The following is a 27,809-nucleotide window of genomic DNA, read 5'->3' on the forward strand; positions in this document are numbered from 1 at the left end:
CTTCCTGCGTTGACAGAAGCGAAAACACGCTGGAAACTCACGCAGATTTACACAGAAAACACAATAGATAAGCTCCAGAAACGCTGCAATGGAGACCGAACTTCTACTAAAGCAGATTAAAAAAAAGAGCGCAGTTCCGCCGTCGTTTGAGTGAGCGCCTGCGCCGAAAACGCAGCTGATTTCGGAGGGAAAACAACCGAGCGGAGATTTTCCTGATGTGATTCGCCATAAACCACAAAGCGCTTGGGTCAAAACCCCCTAAAACCGATGACAGATGAGCTGGAAACACCGAGGAACTGCGCCTCGCAAAGCCGCCGCGTCCGCAACTGTCAAACAAACGGGACCGACAAACACGGATTCATGCGCGGAAAATAGTGCCACCGAACAGGCGTATCCGAACTAGCCCGGTCAGGCTTACCTGCTTTCGGTGACACTTGAACGTCTTCTTTCTGCACTTGGGTGATAACAGAACTTTCCATCTGACAATCACGGAGCCCTCAAAATCCTCAAATCCTGTCCCCGAGAACTGATGGGCATCCCTCATTGGGATTTATTGACAAGTAGACTTTTGTATTCACCGAGGTAACTTGTCAAACGCCTCAGTCACAATCCTCGGGGACGGCAGGATTTATCTAGTTCCTGGTTTTCTTTCTTCTCCCACCGCTTCTGCTTCTTCCGTCGGTAGCCTCCTGCCCGGGGAGGGGGTAAGGCACTTGGAAATGTTTCTGGAGGCGACCCGACACGGCGTAGGCTCCGTTTTTCCGGGTGTGGACGCTACTATTAGCGGTGATATCGCCGAGCAGCCCCCCTCTCCCGTCGCGGCGAAGTCCTCACTTTTGCAGCAACAACATGGAGAATCCAGGCGAGAGAAGGAAAACAACCGAGGAAATGGGGCAAGGGAAAGAGGGAGTTTCAAGCCCCCCCTTACTACAGATAAACAACATCGTCTGAAAGGCCACAAAGAGCGTCGAAAACCCTCAAATATTGTCCGGAATCGTGTTGTCCAGCATAGAAAATCAAATTGCAGGCGGTATATAGCGGCAAAATGTGACTTTTATTCATATACGGGGTTTTGTTTTTCTGCGGCTGGGACTCTGCGGGCGCCTTGAAACTGGCACTGCTTTCTGATTGGGTGACATGAACTGAAGGGGCGTGGCCAATGCATTCCTCCCCATCCTGCACACGCCGCAGCGAACACATTCCAGCGCGCAAATATTCGCGAAAACGTACGAACATATCCTTCAAGTACCCGGATGAACACATTTAAAGACGATTCTTTATCATTATTTTATTATGTCACATTTTGTTAGTAAAACCAAAACAGTTTAGCAAATATTTACTAGGATTTATGTATTTATTGGTACTCTACCTTTAAAAAAAGTTACTTAAATTATCTTTTTACCTCATAACTAACCTATTCAATTAATAAATGCCATTTTATTATTAATTTGCATTTTAAAAAATATTTCAAAAATAAAAATCCCTCACAACCTTCATGATTTCTGCAGTATAATTACCACAAAAATACTTTTAATAATTACCAGATTTATTAAGTCTTTGAAAAAGCACACTGAACACAAAACTCATAACTATAAAGCATTTTATTTTTGAAGTTTGATTTGGATTAAAAGTAAATTCCATAACTATTTACACACTGGAATAACATGTAAACATTTGCTTCTAACAGGTTTTAGTGGGAAAATGTTCAATATATTACTTACAATCCGAATTTAGGCAATGTAAATGTACATGCGAGTTCAGTGAATAGTGATACAGTCAGTGGAGGAGCGTTCCCGCTGCACCCTCACTGCCTCCTCTGAACGTCCCCCACATGGGAAGAGTTTTGTTGGGTGGGTAAATTTCCAAGAAGTACATGTATGGAGGTAACGGAGGGCAGAATGAAACCGATGACCCGAGCTTCTTTCGTTTTCTCTCTCATCCTGCTTTCTTTTTATTGACATGACAAAACCGTGCCTTGTTTGGAGGGGAAAAAAAAGCAAAAGTATACAGGCTTGAGGTGGAGATTATGTTGCAAAACAGAGTTCAGTAAACATTTGTGCAACATTCAAGACTGTAGTTATAGAGTTTAAAATGAGAGTAAACATCAGAAAAAGTACACATACAAAATTATTAGGATTTAGAAAAACACCTTTTTTAAATCAGTTTGACTAAACTTCAGTGAAATTCAAGCATTTGGCATCTAAATGTAATTTTCTGTGTTCATGCAAATGAGAACACAACAGATGTTAGTTATTGACGAGAGGCTTTGCGTTCTCATCCTATAAAAGCTGAATGAATAAATCAAAGTGATCTCCTTAATGCAACCCTCATTAAGCAACAAAAGAGACGACTACATTTAGACAGACATCTCCAATAAATCATTTGCAATACAAGACGAGCTGTAAACCCAGAACACTGCTGAGATGAAGCAAGAGCGCTGCACTGTTGCTAATATAGGAATGGATGCACATTTGAAACCCTGAGCACGTGTGGGCCCACGACAGCACGAGCTCAGCCGGTGCCAACGCTGGCCGCAGCGCAAGACGTAAACAAGAACGGCCCTGCTGTTTGCATTCCTGGTGTTGGACATTTTCAGGCAGCACTGACAGACGCGTGTAAAAATACGCACAAAAATGAGCCCGGACCGCACAGCTGGAAAACGTGGCGTGGTCCTAAAGCTGATGCTGCCGTTTACCAAACTTTAGATCCATTATTTGCATCTGGGCGTCTGTCACGGCCGCTTCTGCATTCCTGACGGGCGCACACAAAGGAGCGCAGGGGTCAGCCGCCGTGAAAAGAGGCCCTGTCCGAGCGTTCAGGGCGCCGCAGATGTGGAGAGCATCAAATTCATCAGTCAAAAGGATGGAAAATAAAGAGAAACATGAAAAAAAAACCATTTAAACTACATTTATTTTATTTATTTAGTGAAATTGTTGAATAATTTACAAATTAATTGCAAGTTATTAAAACATCAAGAAGTGTGTAATACATGCTTGGTGTCATTTCTTCATATCACAGATTTGCATAAGTAAATCAGCAGCTCACTGATAACAAACTCATTAAATTACAAAATAACTACAGTGCAAAGATGCTCAGACGGAAACTTGTTTTTAAAGCTCCAAAACGGATGATCTTTTTCAATTAACTGCTCATTGTTGACATCAAGATGTTCCAAAATCTTATTCAAACACCAGCCAAGCGGCAAGGTTCAACTTGAACATCTAACACCTGGGAGCCCACAGCATCTAATTACAGCCTCCCGCTCTCTGCCATGCATCAACTGCACCCAATCCTGCTGGTGACATGCAGCATCTGAGCCTCATGTAGGGCCGGGACTGTACGCTCTGCAACCATGTGATTTGCTGGAAGAGCCCCCTCCTCGCCTCCCCTTCCTCTCCCGCCTCGCGGGCCTGCCCCTGAGTGGCCTCCGCTCGGCTATATTTCCAGGAAAGGGGCCTACTGGACAGGCTGTGAGGCCTAAGCAGGGAGGCATTGGCTCATTGAGAAAAACAAAAACAGAGATGGGCGGTGGGAAGACTCTCCCCTCTTACATAACTCAGCCTCCATGACAGGGAACAGAGGAGGGGGGGGGGGTAATGCTGCTCGCCACAATGTACAGAAAAACCTGTCCATCTGCCTCCCTGCGGCCCATATGGAGTCTTCTATGCTGAAATTTGAGAATCCATCTTACACAAGCGACCCAGCAGCACCGCACATGTGCAACGGCGCCCAGATGAAGGCCCGGCTGCTTCAGCCGAACGCAGCGGCGGCGGCGGAGCTGCTGCTCTGACAACACAGACACACGCAGAATGACAAACAGCACATCTTTAATCTGTTCTGCTGTAAGCTGTGGAGATGTTTACTTTATCGGAAGAATGCATCCGGGGGCCTGCACTGCCTCCTGGTGGTCAAAGTAAACATTGCAAAGGGTTGGAAAGTCAATTCCAATAATTTCCCTACAAGTGTGACTCAATTTCAAGATTCTACTATTTTTTTTATTTATTTTCCTTTATATTAATCCTAAAATGTGCCTCCTTTTATGATCATATCATAAAATCAACCATTAAAAAAAAACTGAACTGTCTTCTTGTTTCACATTTCCTTTTAATATAATTTAATATAATTTAACAGTTTTTCATCCATTTTAAATATTACGTCAGAAAATGTTTTTCTTTTAATTCAAGTACAAATGTCAGCTGCATTTTTATTTGACTCTTGATTCAGATTCTTAAAAAAAATTCTGAAAAGTTCAAGTTTCCTTCAAAACATATTTTTGTGCAGTTGTAATTATTTTATTTATATGCATTTTTTTTACATTGCAAATGAAAAATAACTGCATAGGCTGCAGCAATAGTAACAATAATACAAAATAACGGTTTTAAAAAACTGCTAAAAATGGTCCTCAAGCTCAAGATTTTTCTTATTTCGGAGATGTAGTCAGTTCTCCACAGAAACTGACATTTTTTCTTCTTCTAGAAATACAACTTTTATAATCCTAAACTGGTGTGTCTTAATGAAAAACTGCCTGAAATCATGGAACAAAAGTTTTAAATTTCTTTGGAGTAATGACGAATTAAACGGAGCATTGACTCTAACGTGAAGACGCCGTTCAGCTGCTCATAGGTTCAAAAATACTTCTGTGAACTCAAAGTGGTTCAAGCTGAAACCATACTTGGCAGTAGGCGCATTACTTCCTTCATCTATGGTATTTTGCTACAGAGACGCTCCTGCACAGAGAGCGTCGTTATCGGCCCGCGTACACCTTCTCACGTGGACTGCAGAGGTCAGCGTCCACGCACCGACCAGAAAGCGGTGCTGCCTCCTGAAGAGCGCGGGACTCAGGTGTCAAACTCCGGCTGCTGCTCGATCAAGATGGTGGTGTCGTTCGGGGTTCTGGTGCTGGGGTCCAGGCAGGAGATTCCCAGAGCGATCAGACATAGCCAGACCTGCAGCACAAAAGCAAGAATCAGGACCCAAAGATACACATCCTGTAGAGGTGATGAAGTAAGTGAAAAACATAAAAATTGGAAAATAAGCTGCAAGATTCTGGCTGTGAAGCAGAATAAAATCATTAAGACATTAAAGCTGCATCTCTATAAGCTGTTCGACTTCAATCATTCAGCTCCGCCTTGTTCATTTTTTTATTACACTTAAGTGTAAGCAAACACACATGCCGTCTCCAGCTAATTACCACAAGGAGGCGGAGCCTGGATCCTACTATCGTGTTTGTAAATCACAGCCACTTTGACTAGACATGGGTGGAAGCCCAAGCGAGGAGCTAGAACGAATTGAAGCCTGGGTGTAAACCACCCAGTGGAAACGCCTTAGGACAGTCAAAATGTGCTGAGTTGGTCTTAATGGAAATGCACCATAATTCCCCCCAACCCAGAACTCTACTGTTTTAGGTTACCGCATCTTTAAATCTATTTTCAAAGCGTTCCCACTTGTTTTCTAATTAGGATTATGTATTCTAATTATAATTTTATTTTTAAAAAGTCATTTTCAGGACATAGTTTGGGCAGAGAGGCAGGAGTTCATCAGAAATTCACCTCTGATGTGAGGAATGTTAGCATAGAGCAAGCCCACCCCCACTTCCCATCACCCATCTGTTTCCGTGCTACTCCGGATTCCCAATTATTTAAATAAAGAATTACTCAGAAATTGAATTTTGAGTTTGATTTTTTTCATATATGTCCTCCGTCTTCAGCTAAAACAGAATTTTCATTTTTAAAGAGGCAGTTTTAAAAACCTCTTTATATTCCTTCAGCTGCATCTACATGTTTTCTGTTTTTATTTATTATTATTATTTTATTTTGCTGGTCCATAATCCTGTATGTGTGTGTTTTTTTATGTGTTTTTCTGGTTTCTTTTGAGACACAATCGGCCCTGATGGCACAAACTAAAGCTGAAGTTAAAGGAAGAAGTGGCAAACACGTGTTGGAAAAAGCTAAAACTGTACGTGTTGTTCTTTTAAAAGCAATCGCGAAAATATGTAGCAACATACCACAGATATTTGAAATGGTGCTTCCAAACTCTATAGCATAACTGCTTTAAAGACCTTCGCTGTGTCTCAGGTTTCTAAAGGGAAACTGAGTCCTTCAAGCTGCTCTCATTCATGTGGCTGCAGCGGACATGCAGTTCTCACAGTTTAAGACGGACTAGCAGATATTTCACACTGGTTTTGGTTTCCACTCTGTGTGGAGCCCCTCTTAGTTTGTGAGGACCTCAGAGAGTCGCTGAAAGCTCTGATCTAGGGCTGTGGCAGCCCTAGATCATTTAAAGATCCATTTAAATATCTAGTTTTTAGTTAAAGCTAATGATGGTTAAGATGTGTGCTTTACATCCTGTAAATGCCCATGACCCGATTAGTCGACTAATCGGAAAAAATAATCGGTGATTAGTCGACGATTAAAATAATCTAATCCTAACCAGCAAACCCTGCTCTGGTTGGAGAAGAGCGTTTTTGCTCTGTTAATTCTTCATCAGTCCTTACTCAACGGAATGGAGTTTGCTGAGATGTTTCAGTCTGAAACTAAAGCCTGAAGCAATTTGTGGCCATGTTTTCATAATGAATATTTAGTTTCACCTCCTTCTGTTAGACTGGAATTGCTTGGCAAACCTGTACACACACGTACAGTTATAGTCTCACAATCAGTTTCGTTCAATAAAACCCCAGAAAACCAGCTGGTTTTGTTCTTCTAACTGGGTCACATACAGTTGGGCAAAAAAAGTTTTTTGTCAGCCAACAATTGTGGGAGTTCTTCTACCTAATAAGATGAGAGAAGCCTGTAATTTTCATCATAGGTATACCTGAACAACAAGAGATAAAATGAGAACAAAATAAATAACATCGTCTGATTTTTAAAGAATTTATTTGTATTATAGTGGAAAATAATTATTTGGTCACCTGTTCCCATGTACTTTTAATCTATAGATAAATATTTAAATTCCCCATAAGAACAAGCAGCAACATCCTGGAGGAGCGTTTGTTCCCTGAATGATCCGGTTGTAAAGTTCCAGTTTCTAATTCCTCTCTACCACAGCTTTCATTAAACCAAAGTCTATAGAAAATGATTACGCAAAGTATTGAGGATATAATCTGGCAAAATCTAGAAAATCCAGCTCTTTTTTCACTGGCGAGGTGGTGGAGAACTTACCAGGTATCCCACAAACGTCAGGTATGCTAAGGAGAGGAACGCTGCCAGAACGTACAGCCACACGCTGTTCAACGCCGTCACATAGACCACCACGAAGTACATGTTGATGACGCACACAATCAGGATCACCACACCCCCTCCGATTTTAAACACCCTGCAGAAACACCAGGACATAAATAAAAGCTTAAGAGGCATAAAAAGAGGAAAACAGGAGATTTGATCCGACTGACTTACAATCCGTTTGCAAATTCACTCATGAGAGACGGCAGACTGGTGAAAGTGAGGATGGGGATGAGAGCGAAGGGCAGCTGGAAGACAAGAACAACTTTTACATTTATTTCTATTCTTTTATCTGTCCACCGGGAGGCGCTGCAGCCAAACTGAGCCATACAATTATTGCTGAAAATTATTTATTCTTTTCTATTTTAAGAATTATGGTTTTAAGAAACCAAAGCAGGACTGTAAAAGCAAAATTTAGTTAAAAGCTAGATCATATTGTCAAATGGGGACATTTTAAAAAAAAATATATGTAAACACTTCCATGTAAAATTTAGACACATTTCAAAAATATTAATTATTTCTTAATCTGATTACAAGTGCTTTTATTAAACAATATAAATGAGATTAAGTTTGATTAAATATATATATATATATATTACATTTATGCACCAATGTAGAGTTTGGAGTTAGAATATGATTTTAATTAATTTGTTAATCTGATACTTTTTTAAATCTTTTGATCATCTTTAACACTTTTATGGATTTCAAGTGACTTTAAGAAGCCCGTAGAACAGCAAAAATGCTTCTTGAAAATTTCAAAATATAATAAATAATCATATTCAAATTAATTTATTTCATAATGTCTTAACATTAATCGACAGATTGAAAACCATATTTTTGCTGTTGAGTTTTCATGTATTAATCGGCATTTTAAGAGAAAAAGTTAGATTTTGTTTTATAATTTCCTCCATGTTGTGACTTTAGTTTAATAAAAATCTCTTTTCAGAACTGTTTTTAATGATGTTGTGAAAATAATACACTTCTTAGTGTAATGATTTAAATTTACGATTTATTCAGCTTTTGGAATTGTTGATAAAAATGAAGAGTTGCATTGATTTCAGTAAAAAGCACACAATTGTGTTAAGTATTACAGTTTAAACACAAAAATATGGATTTCCCCTGAAACTATTGAATCAGTAAATCCAAACATTTAGTACATGTTTAATAAGTTACAATATTAGATCTTTAGGAGACAATAAGCCAAAAAACGTTACTGTCTACAAATAATTTCTTTATATTAGGCTTTTTTTACTATGTTAGTTTTTGCCTTCCTTGTAACAAGTTTATTTTGTATTTATGCATAATGTCATATATAATCATATATAATCATATATTGACAGAATATGAATTCTGTGCAAAACTAAGCAAGTTTTGTTCAATAAAACACCTTCTTTTGAGTTTTCTTTTCCCTCTTTATGTTGTCATTTTATTATTTTAAACTGAAATTTTAATCAAATCAGACCTGCATGCTCTGCAGCACGTTCAGGAAGTCGTTCATGCCGGTCAGGTGGTGCACGTCCTGGAAGATGGCCACCAGCAGGGTGGGAATGATGGCGATGGATCGGGTCAGCAAGACCCGGGCAAAACGGGACCAGCGCAGGTTCAGAAAGCCCTAAGAATTCAACCGATTTAAGAGATTTACGTCAACGTTTGACAAGATTTACGCAACAAAAGTGGAACACACAAAAGCTTAAAAGGTTATTAAAAAAACATCAAAGTAAATTTGCAGAAAAATTTGCACTGTCCTCCTTCACTGACCTCCATGACGAATTGACCCGAGTACGTCCCGGTCATGGTGGAGCTCTGACCCGCTGCAAGGATCCCCACAGCCCAGATGTAGAGCGCTGCCGGGCCAAAGAAGCAACCCAGAACCACCCCCTGACCAGACACACGAGACACATTAAAGCAAAGACATAAAGACCTCATAACCAATCGTCTTTTATTCTACAGCTCCATCACATTTAGGTTTTTGTTCCATCTGCATTCTAACTGCTGAAATCCACGTTCGTCTGGTTGCTCAGTCGTTTCTTTATCGGATTTGTTCTCTCTATTTACATTCTTTGGCAGGTTTTTATCGTTTGAACATTTATAATATTTAAAAAATGTTGAATGCTCCTCTATAGCAACTTTATGTCCTTTACTTTGGCTGCAAAATGCGCACAAACTAATGCAGCAAAAACTTTAATTGCCTGGGAGCCCTGAGCTGAACACTTAATACAATCGTTAAAAATATTTTTACATCCATTTCTTAGTTATTATCAGCCAAAAATCAATGAAATGGCATAAGGCTGTTCACGTGAAAGCGTTTCGTCCTCCCCCATCCCTCTGCAGCAATGGAACATTCCAGTCAACAGCAAGTTAGCGAGCAGGGAGATCTAATGATGAATCGAAGAATTCTTTTTTAAAGCGGTAAAATGAAGCACATTATCCAAGCCGAGAGAGGAAAAAGAAGAAAAAGCAAAAAGAGATACTTCCAGAAGTGCAATGAACCAAATCAAAGGACCTCAAACAGACGATAAAGTAAGCTAAGAGTGAGAAAAGGGACAGAAAAGAAGAGAAAAGGTACAGGGAGGGGCAGAAAATGACAAATTTAAGAATATTTCTTGTTTTTTTTATTAAAAAAGACAGAGGACCCTCATTTGGTCCTACTAGACAGTGAGCGGGTAACAAATGACCACATTCAATAAATTAAAGTATTTTTCCAAGTAAAAATATATAGAAATACATTTAGATTCAAATATGTTTTCAGTTTTTAGATGTTTCTTAAAACATTTAGAGTTACGTTACGTTACGTTTTATCCTAAAAGCATTTTTTAAAATGATCATCACAACCCCTGCAGAGGGCCCCATTTCATTGGTTCCCCGGGGCCAATCAAACTGCTAACTCCGCCCCTGCTTGTCCGATCCCTGGTCCCGTTTTCACAATCTACTTTTCAAGTTTTCCAACTCCGGGGTTAAAGCTGCACTGAGATTTGAGGATGTTAAAGAAGAACGTACCCCTTTGTAGATGTCCACCTCCAGGGTGTTGTTGTCCAGTGGAAACAGGTCTAGATGGGGGGTCCCCGACTCATTGCAGACAGTGAACTAAAATCGGAGAAGTAAGAGACCTGCAGCAAGGCATGCTGGTAAAAGGTGATTGGCTGAAGAGGAGCACTCACCACTTCCATGTTTGTGCGCTGATAAAAGGCCTCAGCAAAGACAGCCACCACGAACACGTTGACGAGGAACGACACGAACAGCGCGATGGCCGACTCGATGAAGAAGTATTTGTTGGCCTCCTTCACTTCCTTCTTGCTGGAACGGTCCACCTCTCTGGACTGACAATTTAGACACTTAGATGAGCCCCGTGAGGCTCATCACAGAGGATTTTCGTGAGCGTCTCACCTTCACGAGAGCAGAGTGGAGGTAAATGTTGTGAGGCATGATGACGGCACCGATGACGCCGACGGCCTGGGTTAGCTGGACGGGTCCGCAGCCCTCGCAGTAGGGCAAAAACATCCCTTTCAGCAGCTGTCCTTGGTCTGGAGCCACTATGACGTACTGCAACATCAGGACCAGAGTGTTTTAAACGCAAGATAACAAGCAGAAGCACATCTGATCCTCAAACTCCACAAAATACATGTGACTTTAAAGACCCACTCCAATGAAAATGATGTTTTTGGCATTTTTATTATAATACAGGAAAATATTCAGATTATTAAGTTCAAAATTGCAGTACTGAGTATTAATGCATTCAAATCACTGTGAATGAGCATCATCCATCCTCTTTACTGATGTCAGTTCACACAGAACTGTCCAGGACAGATCATGTCCTCAGAACCAAAAGTGGTGAGTGAGACTGTGTAGATACTAATATCAGATCAAATAAAACAGGAAAAAAGCTCCTCCCACAAAAATAATCACAATCAATATCTAAGTTAGTCAAACTTAATATTTAATAGTCTCTTAATAGACTTAATGGACTCTATTTATGAGTAAGAGTAATAATTTAATTATGTGGATGTGTGCGTATGTATATGTATTTTCCAATAAATTTAATGATTAATTGTCCTTAATTTGATACATCTGTGTGTAGATGTATATCTCTATTGTTTTCATTTTTTGTTTTGATTGTTCTAAAAAAAACTTTTTCAAATCTGTCTATTCTTGTGTTCGTGGTTCTATGTAACATCACAGACTGAGCTTTTCTGCATCTTCATCATGATGATGATTCCTCCCTTTCAGGTCACAACCAGCAAAAATCTAAAGTCAGAAAACACATTTTTGACATTTGTCACTTAATTTCTGTGCACAGAACTGACTAAATAGATTTATTGATTATTTATACTTTGATGTTCCATGCCTGATCGATTGACAAGCCACATAAAACGTACACATAATTATATACGCTTATGTTTTGGTTGTTCTTTTAAAAACTCTATGAAAAGATTTTTATTTTGTATTTAACTTCATTAGGATCTCTGTATCTCTGTTACTCTGCTCTGACATTTTTATCACGTCAGACTGTTAATCATCTTCTTGAGCTCAGCTGAAGGAATGAGTCATTCTAATTTCAAGAGCTGTTGACAAAACTTCACCTGTACAATGACTTCTGTTTCTCCTTATTTAAAGAAAAGGCATAAATCCAAAAACGCTTTATTTCAAAGACACAAGACAATTAAAATGAGTAGTTTTCCCTCATTAAGCTTCATTCCTCGTGTCATTTCACCCATTTAAAGGTTAAAAGGTTTTGTGTTGAATAAACTAAAGTGTTTGAGTGTTTTTACCTCACACCCAAAGGTGATAGCCATGATGGTGATGAGCAAACCGAAGAAGGCTTCCAGATGCCTCAGACCTGCAGATGAAGACGGAGACAAACATTTAGTGAGAGGTCTAAATCACCAGATTCACAAGCTGATAAAACATAAAACTTTCTCTTAAAAAACTTTTGATAAAAACATTTTATTTTCAAAAAAGCCAACATTAATGGTTCTCATGTGCAGCTGCTTCATGATTTCCACCTGATAATCACGTGAAGTTGAACACAAATGTCAAACAAATAAAAAACTAAATGGAACCAAAGAGTTAGTCTCTTAAATTGTTTGAATTGCATTTTTTAAAGCACAGAAAAAGTGTTATTTGTGTCTTCAGATTGAAAAAATCTGTGAGTGAGCCCACTTAATTTGGTTTGGATCGAGTTCTGAACCTTTTGTTTGACCTAATATTCCTGTATCCAATCAAAGCCTTTAATCAAAACCATGTGACTAAACATCTCATCAGTCATTGGCCAGGAATTACAAGGGCGGGGCAAAGCAACGAGAGAAAGAATAATGGAAGTCCTAAGTTTTTCCTTCAGTGTCGGGATAGTTCAAACTTTATATATCACTGACTAATTTAACGTCTTTATCAATGTTAGGTTCAATACTTTTTATTGCTACTTTGGCGTGCTGCACGGCGGTTATTGAGACGACGGCTAAGAGTTTAGATCATCGGGAAAATGGTGTGAGAATCATTGAGTATCACGTTAAAGGTGTTTTATTAAGTAATTTCTTTGAGTTCAACGTTTCTCTTATTGGTTGCTTTCTTGACCAGCTACGGTGGCTGTTTTGGTCCAGTTGTTCCACTGTGAGAACAGAGTCTATTCAGACTGAGGAACCTCAGAGTGAACCGAAGTTCAGTCCGACTGAACACTAACCGAGACCTCCTCAAAAGATGGGCCTGAGACGGTGTAAAAATGTGTTCTGGATTATTGAGAGAAACAAACTCTGGTTCACTTTAAGCAAATCAAATATGTCCAGTCTGAAAACATTTTATTAAATCCTTTAGTCAAATGAAAGAGGTCACAACGCATGGTACTTTTACATAAACACATCTTCATATTCCGGCTGCATCTATTATAGTGTGGAAGTGGGTTATGCTAAATTATAACAGTGATCCCCAGAGAGGAGCAACATTTGTGCAGAAGTGATTAAATATGGCTCCTGACTCTGGAGGCCAGCTGTTATGAATAAATAAGTATTCATCCTTTTTCCGAACCCTTTCGGGGTCACAGGGTTGCTGGAGCCTATCCCAGCTACTGCTGGGTGAAGGTGGGGCACTGGAACGGTCATAATGGTCATATTCACACCTAACAGTTTCAAATTTTAGGTTTGTAAAGAGTTAAACACCAGAAAAAAATCATCTTTAGTTGATTTTATTGATTGTAGTCCACTGATATCTATGGTTGACTTGAGTTTGGACCTTTATTTTAAGAATTAAACCCTCATTTCTCAACAGATTTGTTTTAGCATATTAGTTTAGACTCAGTTTCTCTTTAGCAGTTCACTCTTTTATTTACTTATTTATTTTTTGCAGTCATTTATTAATAATCCAATGTGAGCGTGTATGACGATATTTAACCTGAACCTACCATACTTATCCAGGAAAAGGAAGACGAAGGTGTCGAGGACGGTGATGAGGACTCCGGCCCACAGGGGGATCCTGTTGGTGAACAGTCCAGATCAGCACCAACGCAGACATTTCAACCCAAACCGTCTCTTTTTACTGCACCTGCCGGCAGAGAGGAGGTTGAAAGCGATGGCGCAGCCGATGACCTCCTGCATGTCCGAACCGATGATCGCCAGCTCCACCATCAACCACAGGAGGATTCGGGGAACCTTAACAACAGGATGAAAACATTAAACTACGTTTATCTGAAAATATTTCTATTTCTGTGTGTGTTTTAGTCTAAACTTAGAGTGTAACTTTTCATTCAAGGATCTTATTTGTTATTTCACTAGTGTAAAACAACATTTGACAATCTGGTCTCAAGCCTACGGTGGCCCTGAAGTCCAAATCACATCAACAAATCACTCAACTTAAAAACATATTAAAGATCATAATTACAAAGGCAAAACAAATAAAAATAATATTATATTTTAAAAATCAAAACGTAAAAAAGTTTAAAAGAAAAGTTATTTCCAGGAATCAAAATGAAATGAAAAAAATAAAGATGATTGAGTTTTAAAGAAGACAGAAAGCAGATGTTTTTTTTAAACCCAAACTTTGGTAAAGAGTTAAATGAACAATTACTAAATTTTGCAGTGGGTGTGGCCTAAAGCTTAAAGATTTTTTGTATTTGAACACAATGTTAGTACAATATAAAGTACAATATTTGACACATTGTAGTAAATAGAAGAAAAATAATGTAATCTACATAGTATAAAACAATGAGACAATCAAGAAAATAAAACAAAATAAATAAAAAAATAAAATAAAAAAGGGGTCAATCATTTAGAACTAAAAACTCAAAAAGTTTTTAATAGTGTAATTATTTTTGTTAATTTCCTACTGCATAATTTTTCTATGGAGGTTCGATATAATTTAAGATACGTTTCTTTAAAATAACTTAAAAAGAGGATTTTTTCTGACCAGTTTTTCTTATGAATATATTAGTTTGCCAAAAGTTAATACTATATGTTTCAGTAGAGTAGAAAGCTGAATTGTTAAACATAAATAATATGCTTAAAGAAATATGGTCTGCCCAAAGATATCACCATTATTTATCATTTGTTCTATTTTTGCATTGAGTGTTTTGTACTTCAGGGCCACCGTACAGGATAAAACAGAGCAGAAAAAAAATAGGTCAAAGTTTGAACTGCACGTCAGTCCATTCACAGTTATTTGTTAAAGTAACAAAGCACGTTTTCGTTCATTCTAAATGTTAGAGCTCAGATTGTAAAAACTTCAACCAAAACAAAACAAAAAAAGATCAAGCATGGAGACTTAACACCAGCTAGCACTGAAACTAGATCTGAGCAGGAAGCATTGACGTTGTGTCACCTTCATGTCCAGTTGTTCAAAACAGAGAAGACTCCAAAGCTCCGATTCAATAACAGTGAAGCTGACGTGAGATTTCTGCACTCGAGCTTCTTGTGACGCATGAAATGTTCCGGTCAGAGAGACCATTGTTCCTTTGGTGGAAGATTAAATGTCTCACTTCTCTCGGAGAAAGAACAAGAACAGCAGAAGAAGCATGAGGTGGAAGCAAAACAAACACCTTCTCAACTGCTCCTCTATTTTTAAATCCTCTGCTGATGAGATTTTGTTGTTTGGCTGTTGAAGTTTCTTTTTGTGCAGATTTTTTTTCATTCTTTACAAGATTTTTTGATAAAGTTTCAGCATCATTTTTTCTATTCATGCTTCATGAAACTAACAACAACAAGCATCTGCCCAGCAAAAATCTCAAGAAAATAGAAATACTTTTCAAACAGGATTTAAAAAAATTTATATTTAAGGATATTTATTCAAGCTAACCTTATATTTAGCTGATTTACTTAGTCAAATCTCATTGTTTTAAATTGTGAAATTGCTAAATAAAAAAACTTGAACCAATCAAATCCCGAGTTCTCCTCCTGCAGATGCACATTAAACCTTTCAAAAACAACCCAAATGAAACGACAAGCCTCGAACAGTTCAACGGGACCAGGGGGACACTTACGGTGCGGTACTGTCGGTGGCAGACCTCAGCAAGGTGCATCCCGGTGACCACGCCCAGCCGCGCCGCCAACCTCTGCAGGAGCAGGCCGATGATGGTGGCGCACAGCAGCAGCCACAGGAGCTGGTAGGAGGAGAACAAGATCTAGCATGAATAGAGGAGCTCACACAATCAAGAGCTGTTGGTGTTTTTAATAGTCGTGAATCAGACGAAAACATTCAGTTTGAAGAAGATTACATTTGTGATATGAAAAATACACTGGGGGCCACAAGCTCCGCTACATTCTGATGTTTCCCAATCAAATAGATCCATGAACGTCTTCGTTTTCCTGACGTCTGGCTCAAGACTGCACGGCTGGATAGCTCTGATATTGTTAAACATTTTTGTTGCCACAATAATGTTAAGTAAGGGTTGTGAGGGGCTGTAAGCTAGAGGGAGAGAGTGTAAACAGATCTCAGTTATGGGTGACGGGAAAGGGGGCGAGGTTGCTCCACGTTCTCGTCACAATTCAGAGGTAAATTTTTAATGAACTCCTGCAGAAACTAGGTTCTTAAAAACAACAGTTTTTGGCGAAAAACTGCAAATTCCTAATTAAAAGAGAACTAAGAATGATTTTAATATAGATTCAAAGACGATCGGAGAGAGACTTCAAGCTCATCTAACTAAAAACATATATTTTATTAACCTTGATTTCCCTTAGCATATAAAAGAAATCAAATATTATGGTCATTTTATTTTAAAATAAAACATGTTTTTTTTTTTTTTTTTTTTACAGATGAGAACCACATGTAGTTTATAACTTTAACCTAAGAACACTTTTCCTATAAAAAGTTACACCATCACTTTTGCTGGGTAATTTTTATCCGGTAATAAAATACCCAATAAAAAGTATTTCTCATTAAAAATAGTTAAAATGATGACAACATATGATAAATCGGAGTAGTTATTTTTTATTTTTAACTGGTTTACATAACAAAATGGAAAATAAATGCATAGGAAAATCCTAAAAATAGGAAAATACTGAAAAATGAGGAAAAAAAATACGAGAGACTTCCTCTTTGGTTCGCCTATTCCTGGGACATGTGAGACTTTAGCCAGGGACCCATGACACTCGGAAAAATGTAACTTATTGAAAGTCATGAGAATACTTTTGCTCAGGTGAAAATCATGCGGCGATACTCCTCTGGGGTTAAACACCTTCACACTTCACCGTTTGCATTTGTTCCCCTATGATGCAGCAAACCACTAAGAATGTGTGATTCTTTTCTAAACTGACAAATATTTTACTTTTTTTTTTTACTATCTTAAACAGTCTATTACTGTATTTCATTCACATTTAACAATGTTGTATCTAAAACAAATAACATTTGCTGGAAGGAAAAGTGACATTTACAAACTCAGTTAAAGTTAAGATGTTAAACTTAAATTGCAAACTTAAAACTTTGTAAAGAAATGCTTAAGCCTGACAATGCAGCCCGGATTAAGGCTCATTTTACTTTGATTTAACTTGTTCAGCTAATTTATTCTGGGATGTGTTGCTGCAGTTTGAATAACTGCAGAGAATCTCGTGTTGGTTTGACTTTGACCTGGAGAGTCTATGTGGGTTTAAACCTGGATTTCCTCCTGTGAATGGATAGTCGGCAAAAAAGTTCAACTGACAGCTCCCAAAGTTTGCTTTAAGAAGTGCGTTGCATCAACATGTGGTTTTGCAAATGACAATAAGTAACAGAAGTTTCCACAGGAAGCTTTCCTCATCACTGAGTGGGCTCAGACTAGAATAATCCAGCAGATTTGTTCTAATAGAGAGGGGAACGCCAAAATATGCCACACCTTCACTCGGTTTGGCTATATTCCAAAACTGATTTTGTTTTTTTGAATAACAAAGCATGATTTGTGATGTAACCAAGATTGTGTACCTTAAATCCAGCTTTGGCTCCCGACTGCAGGTCGGACTCAATGTTACCTGGGTCCAGGTAAGCTATGCTCATCAGAAAACCCGGTCCAGTGAAGGCCCAGAGTTTCCGCAGGCTGAATAATCTCTACAAGAGGAAGAAAGACGAGCTCTACACCAGAGAGAATCAGCATTTTATCACAACAACGTCATTTTCAAATTACCGCAGAGTCCTCTTCAGGAACAGGGATCTTCTGGTCAAAGTAAGTGGCGGGTGGAGGATCATTGTCGTTGTTCTGGAGGAAGACTGACGGCGAGGAGACTCTGTGGGTGTGCGTCGTCCGGACGACATCCTTCTCTTTGGTTTTGACCATCTCATCTACAGAAACATTGTAAATGTCAGGAACACAAAAACACAAATGAAATGTTCAAACATATTTATTCAACAGAAACAAAAAAAAAATAGACAGAAAATGATTTTTTTTAAGTTTAAGGGTTAATTAATTGATTGCTTAATTAGTTCTGAACAAATGTGGATTCATTTTTACGTCTTTACTGGTCACATTAAGGCTGTTTTCATTTTAGATCATTTTAAAACTTGCTTTTAAAACAATTTAAACAAATAATGTATTTTTCCATTTTAAAATGAACCCACATCACAGGCTTCTATTTTATTAATGCAAACACAAGGAGGCACGATCAGTGCTGGTCCATAAACCATCAGTGATGTTGGCCTCCAGGTGTAAACAGAAGAACTGCTGGTGGAAGAAGGAGAGGAGGACGGTGCGTTTGGAGACTGTAGGAACTTTGAATGTGGAGACTTTGGCAGAGAAAAGGATAAGAGTGAAGGTCAGCTGACGCAAGAGGTCTAGAGGAAGACCAAGGAGGATGTGAGGTGTGAGCAGAGGAATGTAGAGGAGAAGAATAGAGGTGGGCAGATGATTTTCTGAAGGGAGCAGCCAAATTGCAATGGCTTTGAGAAAATTTTACGGAAGCCTAAAACAGCCTGCCATTTTTTTTATCTCGTTATCACGAGAAAACGAGATAATAACTCCATTAAGTCATTAAAAACATAATAGATTATAAAAAACTGATTGAAGGTTCCATACAGACTTGTCTTATGATCACAGAAACAGTGTTTCTCTATACTGGATTTTGACATTACTTTTGAATTGAAATCTCTTAAATGAACATGTTTAAAATCAGAAAAAAGTAGACATTTGAGTAAAAACACTGTTTAATGATTGTTTAACACGTAGGAAATGGATCCAAATAAGCCCAGATGAATCTCAGCTCATCATCTGCAGAAAGGAAATGTTCTTGTACAAACTCATCCATCCAACTTAAGCTCAGAGGATTTTATTTATTTATGTATTTTTATTCCAGAATCACCTTTTGTTATTCTAAAAACTTGCTTGGATATCCACTTTTTTGCTTTTTAAGAAAATATTTCTGTAAAATCACAGACTTAGAGTGCAAAGTGAAACATGTAATTTCTGTCTTTTTACAGAGCTCAGATTGTCTGTTTTATCATTATAAATGACTTTGGCATTTTAAAATGTTCTTTACTATTAAACTGGATCAGTTAAATCTACAAGACATTGTTCTGTCAGATATTTTAAGACAGTAATATTTCGACTTTAACTTCATCATTTGATGTATTTATTCAGTAAGTATTTGTCCTCGTTTGCTTCTTCCTAAAAGCTGTAAATAATAGTTTCCTTTGTTAACTGAAAAAATGTATCAACTGAGAACCATGGGAAATAGTTACAACCTTTAATTTAGTTGAAGGTGAAAATGTTTTGACAAAACAGACACAAAATTCAGCCAAAATTCATTTTGTTTAGAGTCAATTAAAAGCTTATTTGTAGTTAAGTAGTTTTCCTTCTGTAATAAACAAACATCATGATTTATTATAAACACTTGTGAGATTTAAATCCTCAGAACACCTTAAAGATAGAAGAACATTTACTGGATTACTGAGGAAAATGAAGGGAAATCTTCATTAAACTCCGATGAGGTGAAACATGAATGTTTACCAATAAACCTGCTCACCTTGTTGCGTGGTTTCTTCCGGCTCCTGGTCTGTGGGAACGCCAGGAGGAAGAGATGAGATGTGGATGTTCTCAGGAGCCAAGTTTCTCACTGGAAGCAAATAAGTCATAATGCGGCTATTATTTCCACAACGAGACGTAAACCTGAGAAAGAGCCTCCATCCTGTCAACAAAGTTTACAAAGACGCCTTGAGAAAATACACTTTCGTCAAACGTACGCGTCATTTCTTGTACGTTTATTATTTTTTTTGCCTTCTGTGGTGCCATAACAAACAAATTTCTCCACGTTATATGAATAAAGTTCAATTAAATTATTGGTTAAAAAATGATTGCTTAATCATAAACTTTGGACTGTTGTTTTATCAAGATTTTCTTAAACATTTAGGGAAAGAAATTATATTTTTCATCATAGACAAATTTACAACAACAATATCACAAAAGAAACGAGGGAAAATAAAAAGGGTTAATGTTTGTGATCCTGCCAAAAAATGCAAATCATGTTATAGCATGTAAAGTTTGTTGTTCCAACGATTTAACTTAATATGGCAGATAAGCTTATGGTTTCTGAACGATACACGTTTTACGTCCAACAATAAACTTTATTGTTCAAACAATATAGTTTTCACGTTTGTTCAATAAACTTTATTGTTCGAATATTTTTTATTGTAAGAACATGAAACTTTTTTTGTTAAGCGTATATTGTTTAAACATGGAAATTATAAGAAAGTTATATTGTTAGAACAATAAAGTGTTCACGTTATAACGTGATATGCAGAGTTTTTATTTCCACTGGGTGGCAGCACTGAGCTTCTGTATGTTTTTAGGTATTACGATCAGAAAAGAGAGAGTAAAAAAACCATTAACACACGCAAAAAAATGTTAAATATTTTAGTCTGCATCAAACTCCTTATTTTTTTATAAATAATCGAACATTTCTGTTTCTTCCTGGTTTATTGGACGTCCGTCTCAAAACAAGAAAATTAGGTCAGGATGAATCGTTTGTTTGAGGTCAGCTGGAGCCCAGTTTTCCTCACCACGTTGGATGATTATCAGTGTTTGATTCTCTGGATTTCTGAAAATATGATACAAGCAGGACTAACATGTTTGTCAGTTAGAGAAACGTGTCCAGAAAGGAGGTCCTGGATCAGTCATTTAGAAGACCTCACATCGATTTGAGAACAAATTTCTATTTTAAGTTCAAAATAAAACAAACTTCAACTTCCATTTTCTGAACCCATTCGATCTCTTTTGGGTTCACATGGTTGCTGGAGCCTATCCCAGCCACTGTTGTGGTTGGGTGGGCTACAGCCTGAACAGGTCACTCTCTGTTCCAGGATCACACAATCTCACTGGTTCATTTACATTTGATTCAACAGGGACTGACTCGCTGGTGTCAAAGCCCCCTAGTGGTCCCTGAAGGAACTGATCTGGCTACTTCTGCTTTTAGACCCGGCTCAAAGAGGAAGTGGAAGAACATGTGATCCTGCTGTCTTCACACAGCTCATATCAAGAGCAGGAAGTGGAAAGAGTGTGAGCATTCCTGTTAGAGACTGGCAGTTAAAAGATCCTCATTCCTGAAGAGATGGACGTATGGGGTTAGAACAGAGCCAAAAACAGGCTAGATGTCAAATTACTGATCCATCTAAACTACAGTCCTAACACATGGTTACGAGTTCATGGTATGGAAATATAAAGTCAAACTTTATTTAAATTTGAATGACAGTGACAGATGATGCTGTACATGACATGCTCAGTCTAACACTCAGACACGCAGGTTTAGTCGTGTTCAGACAAGATTCTCTGCATTCTGCACACGTATGAACTAATTACAGGATATCTGTGCAGGTGGCACAGAATCATTCCCTTAAGATACAAGTTAACACTTTCAAAGCTATTTTAAGACCCAATTTATTGTTTTATCTAACATCAGGAGGTCTAGATGCCTTTTTAAGACTTCTAAATTCTTAAGTTTTTAATAGAATTGATTAAAAAAAATCACTAATTAATCGTAAGCCTGGTAAAGAATTAATTGCGATTTATTTTTCTTTAGTTACAGAATTTACTGACCACTTATTAATAATCACAAATGAAATTTACACACAAAACTGTAAATTTAGCACATTTATTTTTAATTAAAGTTGTCAAATGATCACATTAATCACACTTTTGTGTGGTGAATAAACACAATGTTTTACTGGGTACATTTGATGACAATATGCGAACAAAAAGAGGCCAAAGAGAAATTTTTCCTCCATTGTTATTCGTCTGTGATATTTAAATTTATCAAGTGTTAACTCAGATATCACACGAAAACATATTAACAGTAAGATGAGCAGAACTTTTAAGACTTTAATGTCTGAAGTTTCACTCCAAGAAAAAAACAAAGATGCTGACAAACAGTCATAAGAAACAAACCTGCAGACCTGAGAAAAAAAAAAAAAAAAAAAAAGTTGTTCGTTGCTCTATATCACTGCACAGGCTGCTTTACTTTCTTATTCTTTATTTAACCCATCATGAATATCAGTATTTATATCGTTTTTATTTGCCGCTGCCTCACTGACGCCGGATCGTGGATCAAATGGGTCCACTTTTTGTGAAAAAGTGATCCAACCAAAAAAATAACGAGATTAAAGTACTAAAAAAAAACAACTGAATATTTATTTATTTTGTAAATAACCATGGAATAAGATGAAAATGGATGACTACCGCTGGGGCAAAACGAAGCTCTGTGAGGTGCGATTAATTTGTGTTAATAAATATTAACGAGTTAATCATAACTAAATTAACTCATCAATGTGCACGTTTTTAAGCTTAAAATTTGTATTTTCTTTTATTTTAATTCTACTGTACGGCTTGTGTTTTATTTGTTGTGCTGCCATTTGGATTTTGAGTTCTATTCTATTCTATGAACAATGACTGTTTTAATCTTCAGAGATGGATATTTAGGAGGATTTTTAGAGATACTATTTTTCATCAACATAAACCGTTTCATGATTTCTGTCAAGGAAACAAAAGTTGTGCTTAAATCTGGAGGCAAAGTCAATTCTCGCCACTCTAATTAAAAAAATAAGTATGTGAACATTTTTGAAGCAAACAGGTATGTTTGCATCATTTTAGTGTGGACAAGCCCCGCCCCTTTAGATGAACATTTACGCTTTTAATGATGATAAGGTTCCAGTAACTTGTTGCTTTGTGATTCTACGCCATCTCTAATGTCGCCCTGATCCAATAAAACAAAATAATGCAAATATAATCAATATAAATAAAGTTTATCTTCAGTTACTAAAGAGGTTTATACAAATATACACCCCGTGTGTCAAGATTCACAACTTCCTGTTGTACCAGTAAAAATCTGCCGAACTCCAGAGGCCTTCAGCTGCTTATCTGTTTGCTCAGCTGCAGTTTTAAACTCCTATTTTGAGAATGAAAGCGTCTGGATCAGGCGGGTTAAAGGTTCGGCTCAACCTTCTGCAGAGGCAGCAGTTAGTCTGACGAAAAGAAACCGGCAGATTTTGTTCTTCCGCTCCGTCAGCACAAATGTTACACACGTCAGACTGGAAGGTTAACTTTTATAGCTGCTGTAATGTTTTAAACATTCAACTTTATTAGGTTCACATGTACAGTGTGCTGCAGTCATGAGCAGCAGATTCACCAAGACTTCTTATGTCACTGTAATATTGAATCTAAAAATAAAGATAGAATTTAAGCACAAAAACCTGGGAAAAATTATGTTACAAAATTGCATTTATTTCCATAGATTTACTTATAAAAAAGTGACCTATTATATATTTTAATTGATAGTTATTTGAATGGACAAAATAAAGACCATAAGGAAACATTCTGATTTAAATTAGAGATATAAAGTAGACCTAAAAGTTACATTTGGAACAACTCGGCGGCCTCTAAAATAGGTTTTTTTTTGTTTGTTTTTGCTCTTTAACTGTAGTCGTGATCATTCACTTGTCAGAGAAAATAGTTAATCCTGTCAATAAAAAAAACAACAAAACCAATGTAATAAACATAAAACTTTAGGTTCATTTGCAGATTCCCTGTGTTTGTAGCATTTTATATGTGGCTGTGATATAAAAAAATAAATATATGCACTAAAACTTTACTAGTTCTTCAAATCCTAAATCAAAAATGGTTATTTAAAAGTTTAAATCCGCCTAAGTAGTTACTGTATGTCAAACAGAATGCACGTATTATATAATAAAATGATAAATGTAAGGTTTAGAATAAAATAAATGACTTTAATTAAAGGCATCCGTGTTTTTAATTGAGTATCACATTCCTTCATGTCATTTAAAGTCAATTCCTACCGATAAAAGGTGATTACCTGATCAGATATTGATTATGCGTAAAAAGTAATGCGTAAAAATGACGCGTAAAAAAGCACGTAAAGCTAAAATCTGGTTTTGCCGCGCGGTTTTCATGTATTCACTGACGGGACACACTCGTAGGTTTAATCTGCGTTTCCCGGGGAACCTCCGGCTCGCGGGGGGCTCACCTGAGCGCAGGAAGGAGCGCATGCTGGCTGAGGAGCGGCCGGAGCGGAGCTACATGCCGGGGACGTGGCTGTCGTCTTCCTCGGTGTCCTTCACACCTTCTTCTACAATGCAGTTTGGAGCAGGAAAGTTCAGCAGGTTCAGCCACCCGGACTGAAAGCGTGAACTCACCTGACAGGTGGAGGAAGGCGAAACTCCGCGAGAACAGAGCACCTGAGCGCACTTTGCCAAAACTTCTGTTTTTTTTCTTTTCCTTGTTTGTACCACGTGACCAGCCTGAGGACGGGACAGACTGACTCACCTGGAAACTCCTGCACGGATTTCCCGCGAGGGATTTCAGTTTTACCCTTTCAAAATAAATCTCAAATTAGAACACAAACAGGAATTCCGAGATTAACCTGGATCAAATCAAACCTTAGGGCTACTTTCAGCTTTAATTTTTTTTCCCTATACCCCAAAATCTACAGTTTTACCAACAATCTTAGCTTATTCACACAGGAATTTGTGACCATAATCCATGGGGTTTAATATGATTTACTGCTGTAAGAGTTTTAACTGTTCTGGCAAAGTTTAGAAGTCTGTTTCATGGAAATGAAAACAATTTTGCTAATTTAAGTGTTAGCTGAGAAGTTTTGGTTTACAGCTTTTTGCTCTAATTGAACCTGAAGCGTCAGGTGGAGTTCAGATCAGTGTTCAGGGTGAAACTGTTTCACTCCAAACTCTAACATTCATGTGTCTGTGGACTTTACCTTGTGTGGTGCTGCATATTCAGGCAGTTTCTAACAGAGCTCCCAAATATAATTCCACTCTATTGCAGTTCAAATTTCACAAGAGAAAAATTAATAAATTAATTGGTTAATTGTGACATAAATTTCTGCAGCTTTATGTTATTTACTGGATTTAAGTTTTGAAAATGTCATTTTATTTTAAATAATCCCTAAACTTCTTGTTGGTCTGGACTCTTTGGGTGGTCCGTGGATGTGTGTACATGCTGTGTCATGCTCCCTGAGCCACACATGAGTCTCTTCATTAACAATAGTATCATCCTCTTCCTGGAAACATCTCCCACTGAAAGAAACCTGTTTGTATGATCAGCTGACACGGATCCACCGTGCCCCCTGAGTGTGACACGGATCCTCTGACTGTCAAGAGCGGATCAGGGAGACCGAGATTCACTCCACAACAAGGTTTAGACGCCAGAGGAACTCCAGCTACACAGACAAAATGACTGTTTAGGAGAAAAACTTTTCTATAATCCTTTAAGGGTGGGAAATAAAAGAATGATTGTTTACAGTAAGACCTGCAATTGTGTAATTATTACAAAATTACTGATCAACATTTCCTAAAAACTTCTATTTATTACAGACTTTTCCAAACTTCAGACTAGATCAAAAAATAGACTTAATCAAGTCAGGAAGTGACCAGTTAGAACATATTTATTGACTTCAAGTTGACAACTAACGTTTACTTAAAAAAAGAACAAAATCTTAAAAACAATCAAAAGTAAACTTCAATTAGTTACATCTAACTAATTGAAGTTGTTCTCCAATAATGTCTGAAGATAACCAGAAAAAATAAGAAAAAAAAACAATAACAATAAAAACAAAATAAGAAATTATGATAAAATAATAATAAAATACAATATAGTATAATATAATCATTCTAGAAAATAAGAATAAAAAATAGTTACTTCAGTTCTGTTGCTTTTCTTAAAATATTTTCCTTTTTACTGTATTTTAGGTTCCAAAATGAATTAATCAAATATAAATGTCACAGATTACTCAATATTTTACCTGAAAGTTAAAGTAAAATGTTATTTAACTTCTAAATACATGTTGTTGTTACATGATGAATGTCTCAGTCTTCTGTAGACGGGCGCCCTCTAGCGGCAGCAAAAGAGAACTGTTTTTCTAATGGAGAGCAGAGCCCCGGATGGAGGCAGTGACTGTTCACCAACATGACCGCTAGGTGGAGCCACATGCTGGTGGATACGCGTTTATGTGGTGCCGCTTTTTGGAAACCCAGAAGAGAAGCAGCTTCCTGGTCTCATGTTTTCCCACCTGCGTTCAGACAAGCTGCTGTAAATAATGAACTGGGTTTGACCCTGTTATCAGAACATGTTCTAAAGCTTCTTCTTATTCTTCTTCTTTTTAAAAGCCCACCTAAATGTAAAATGTTATTTCATCCACACAAAAATTAAGATTTTCTTCTGTAAACAATAAAAATGTGATCAGCAGTTCCAGGAAACACCAGAAAAATGTAATCTTCCTTTATTTTTTAAAACACGGTCAAATTTATTTATGGTATTGTGGCACAAATGTGTTAAATGAAAGTGATTATTTGATAAACTCAAATAAAAAACCCTAAATAATTAAATAGTAGACCTATTTAATTATTTAAAATCCTGTTTTTTTTTTGTTTGTTTTATGAGCTGGAACCCCATTTTATACAAAAATAAACAAACAAATTCCATGAAATCAATTAAAAGTGGGACTTGAATTTGAACGTTTAGTGAATTGAATATCTTGTGGATTAAAATTGTAAATAAAATTAATAATACAAAGAAAAACGCCTTTATTAGTGACTTTCTTTGACATGCTGCTGCATTTGCTGCCTGCTTCACTTCAATCTTTTATTTACTTTTTTATTTTGCATTATTACACTTTTTTTTTATTTTCGTTAAATAATTCTGTCCCCCAAAATCACTAAATAAAACGGTCAGGCTATAGAGTGACATGAAGTGTCTTAGAAGACAGAATGTGTTTCTGTTGCTTTGACTAAAGGATGAGTCTTTCCTTTTGATGTACATTATAGGGCTGCACGGGACGCATTTTACAATTTTCATGCATCATTCTCTGTTTAAATTACATATATCTGCCATTTTTTTCCGGTTTGAGAGATAAAAGCTGTGCAAAACGATCTGGAGGCAATCAAAGATCTGACCTAATTACTAACTCAATCATTTTCTCCTTTGAGGGGCCAGATTTAGATGCCTCAAGGGTCACATTTATAACAGCTTCAATACGTGAGTTCAGACTTACAAAGGCAGGAAAAAATGCACCAAAGTGCAGATGATCTTAAGTGCATGTTTATATAGAAGAAACATGTAATTTCAGACTTAAAAAAGTAGTAACTTACATCCAGAGCTGCAGAAATAAAGCTCTACTGTAGTCATGAAGCCACAAATAGGTAATATTTTTTTTTAGCAAAATGTTTTTTCAAATGAGAAAATGAAGAAATACTTTTATAAATCCTGACAAACAGTAGTGTTTTAGTAGATAACTGTGATTTATGCTGCACCTGTTTCATAATATTTAGCTCAAAACTGAACCAGAGCTGGATTTTCAAACTGCTAAGATGTCGAGGTTACTGCAGTTCTTTGACCTGGAACATTTACATTCTTTGATATTTGGTTTTATGCTGGGCATGCTAGCTTGAATTAAATGTTTTTTTTTTGTCCAGAGCAACTTCAAAATCAAATTTCTGATGAAAACCAGCATGAGAAGCACACAGGCTGCAAAAACTATTCACTCAAGTGACACTAAATATTTAATAAAAAGCCTTGTTTTGGTGTATTGACTAAGTGTGGCAGTTTAAGTGGTGAGCTGACTCACACCGACAGAGTCACGAAGAAGCAATTTCTATGTAAATGTGGCAGCTGTACGCTGCAAATGTTTCAGACGTCTC

General features: G+C 37.3%; 2 protein-coding genes across 4 annotated transcripts in view; both read right to left on the minus strand.

Annotated features, from left to right (window-relative positions):
* The window catches only part of ctdsp2 (CTD (carboxy-terminal domain, RNA polymerase II, polypeptide A) small phosphatase 2), a 7,278-nt gene extending 6,169 nt beyond the window's left edge, over positions 1–1,109 (minus strand). For both annotated transcript variants that reach the window (XM_024293389.1, XM_024293388.1), the window contains exon 1: positions 419–1,109. In XM_024293389.1, coding sequence (XP_024149157.1) covers positions 419–479 — 61 coding nt within the window. In that variant the 5' untranslated portion in view covers positions 480–1,109. The remainder of the gene's footprint in view (positions 1–418) is intronic.
* A 3,131-nt stretch (positions 1,110–4,240) lies between these two features.
* On the minus strand, positions 4,241–24,436 carry LOC112159759 (natural resistance-associated macrophage protein 2). Of its 2 annotated transcripts, XM_024294015.2 has the most exons (17): positions 24,294–24,428; positions 24,125–24,226; positions 19,619–19,708; positions 17,788–17,942; positions 17,589–17,711; positions 15,676–15,795; positions 13,746–13,852; positions 13,606–13,676; positions 11,984–12,051; positions 10,602–10,757; positions 10,376–10,534; positions 10,215–10,301; positions 8,976–9,095; positions 8,680–8,829; positions 7,392–7,465; positions 7,158–7,311; positions 4,241–4,946 (listed from the first exon to the last, which is right to left on the minus strand). In XM_024294015.2, exons 2-17 carry the CDS (start codon positions 24,144–24,146, stop codon positions 4,839–4,841), a joined length of 1,764 nt encoding a protein of 587 aa, XP_024149783.1. In that variant the 5' UTR covers positions 24,147–24,226; positions 24,294–24,428; the 3' UTR covers positions 4,241–4,838. The 2 variants fall into 2 exon arrangements, with proteins under 2 accessions (XP_024149783.1, XP_036068792.1); XM_036212899.1 differs by having other exon boundaries at positions 24,125–24,436.
* Positions 24,437–27,809: the final 3,373 nt, after the last annotated feature.

This window comes from Oryzias melastigma, linkage group LG7, assembly GCF_002922805.2.
Source record: "Oryzias melastigma strain HK-1 linkage group LG7, ASM292280v2, whole genome shotgun sequence".
In the NCBI taxonomy this organism is placed as follows: domain Eukaryota; kingdom Metazoa; phylum Chordata; class Actinopteri; order Beloniformes; family Adrianichthyidae; genus Oryzias; species Oryzias melastigma.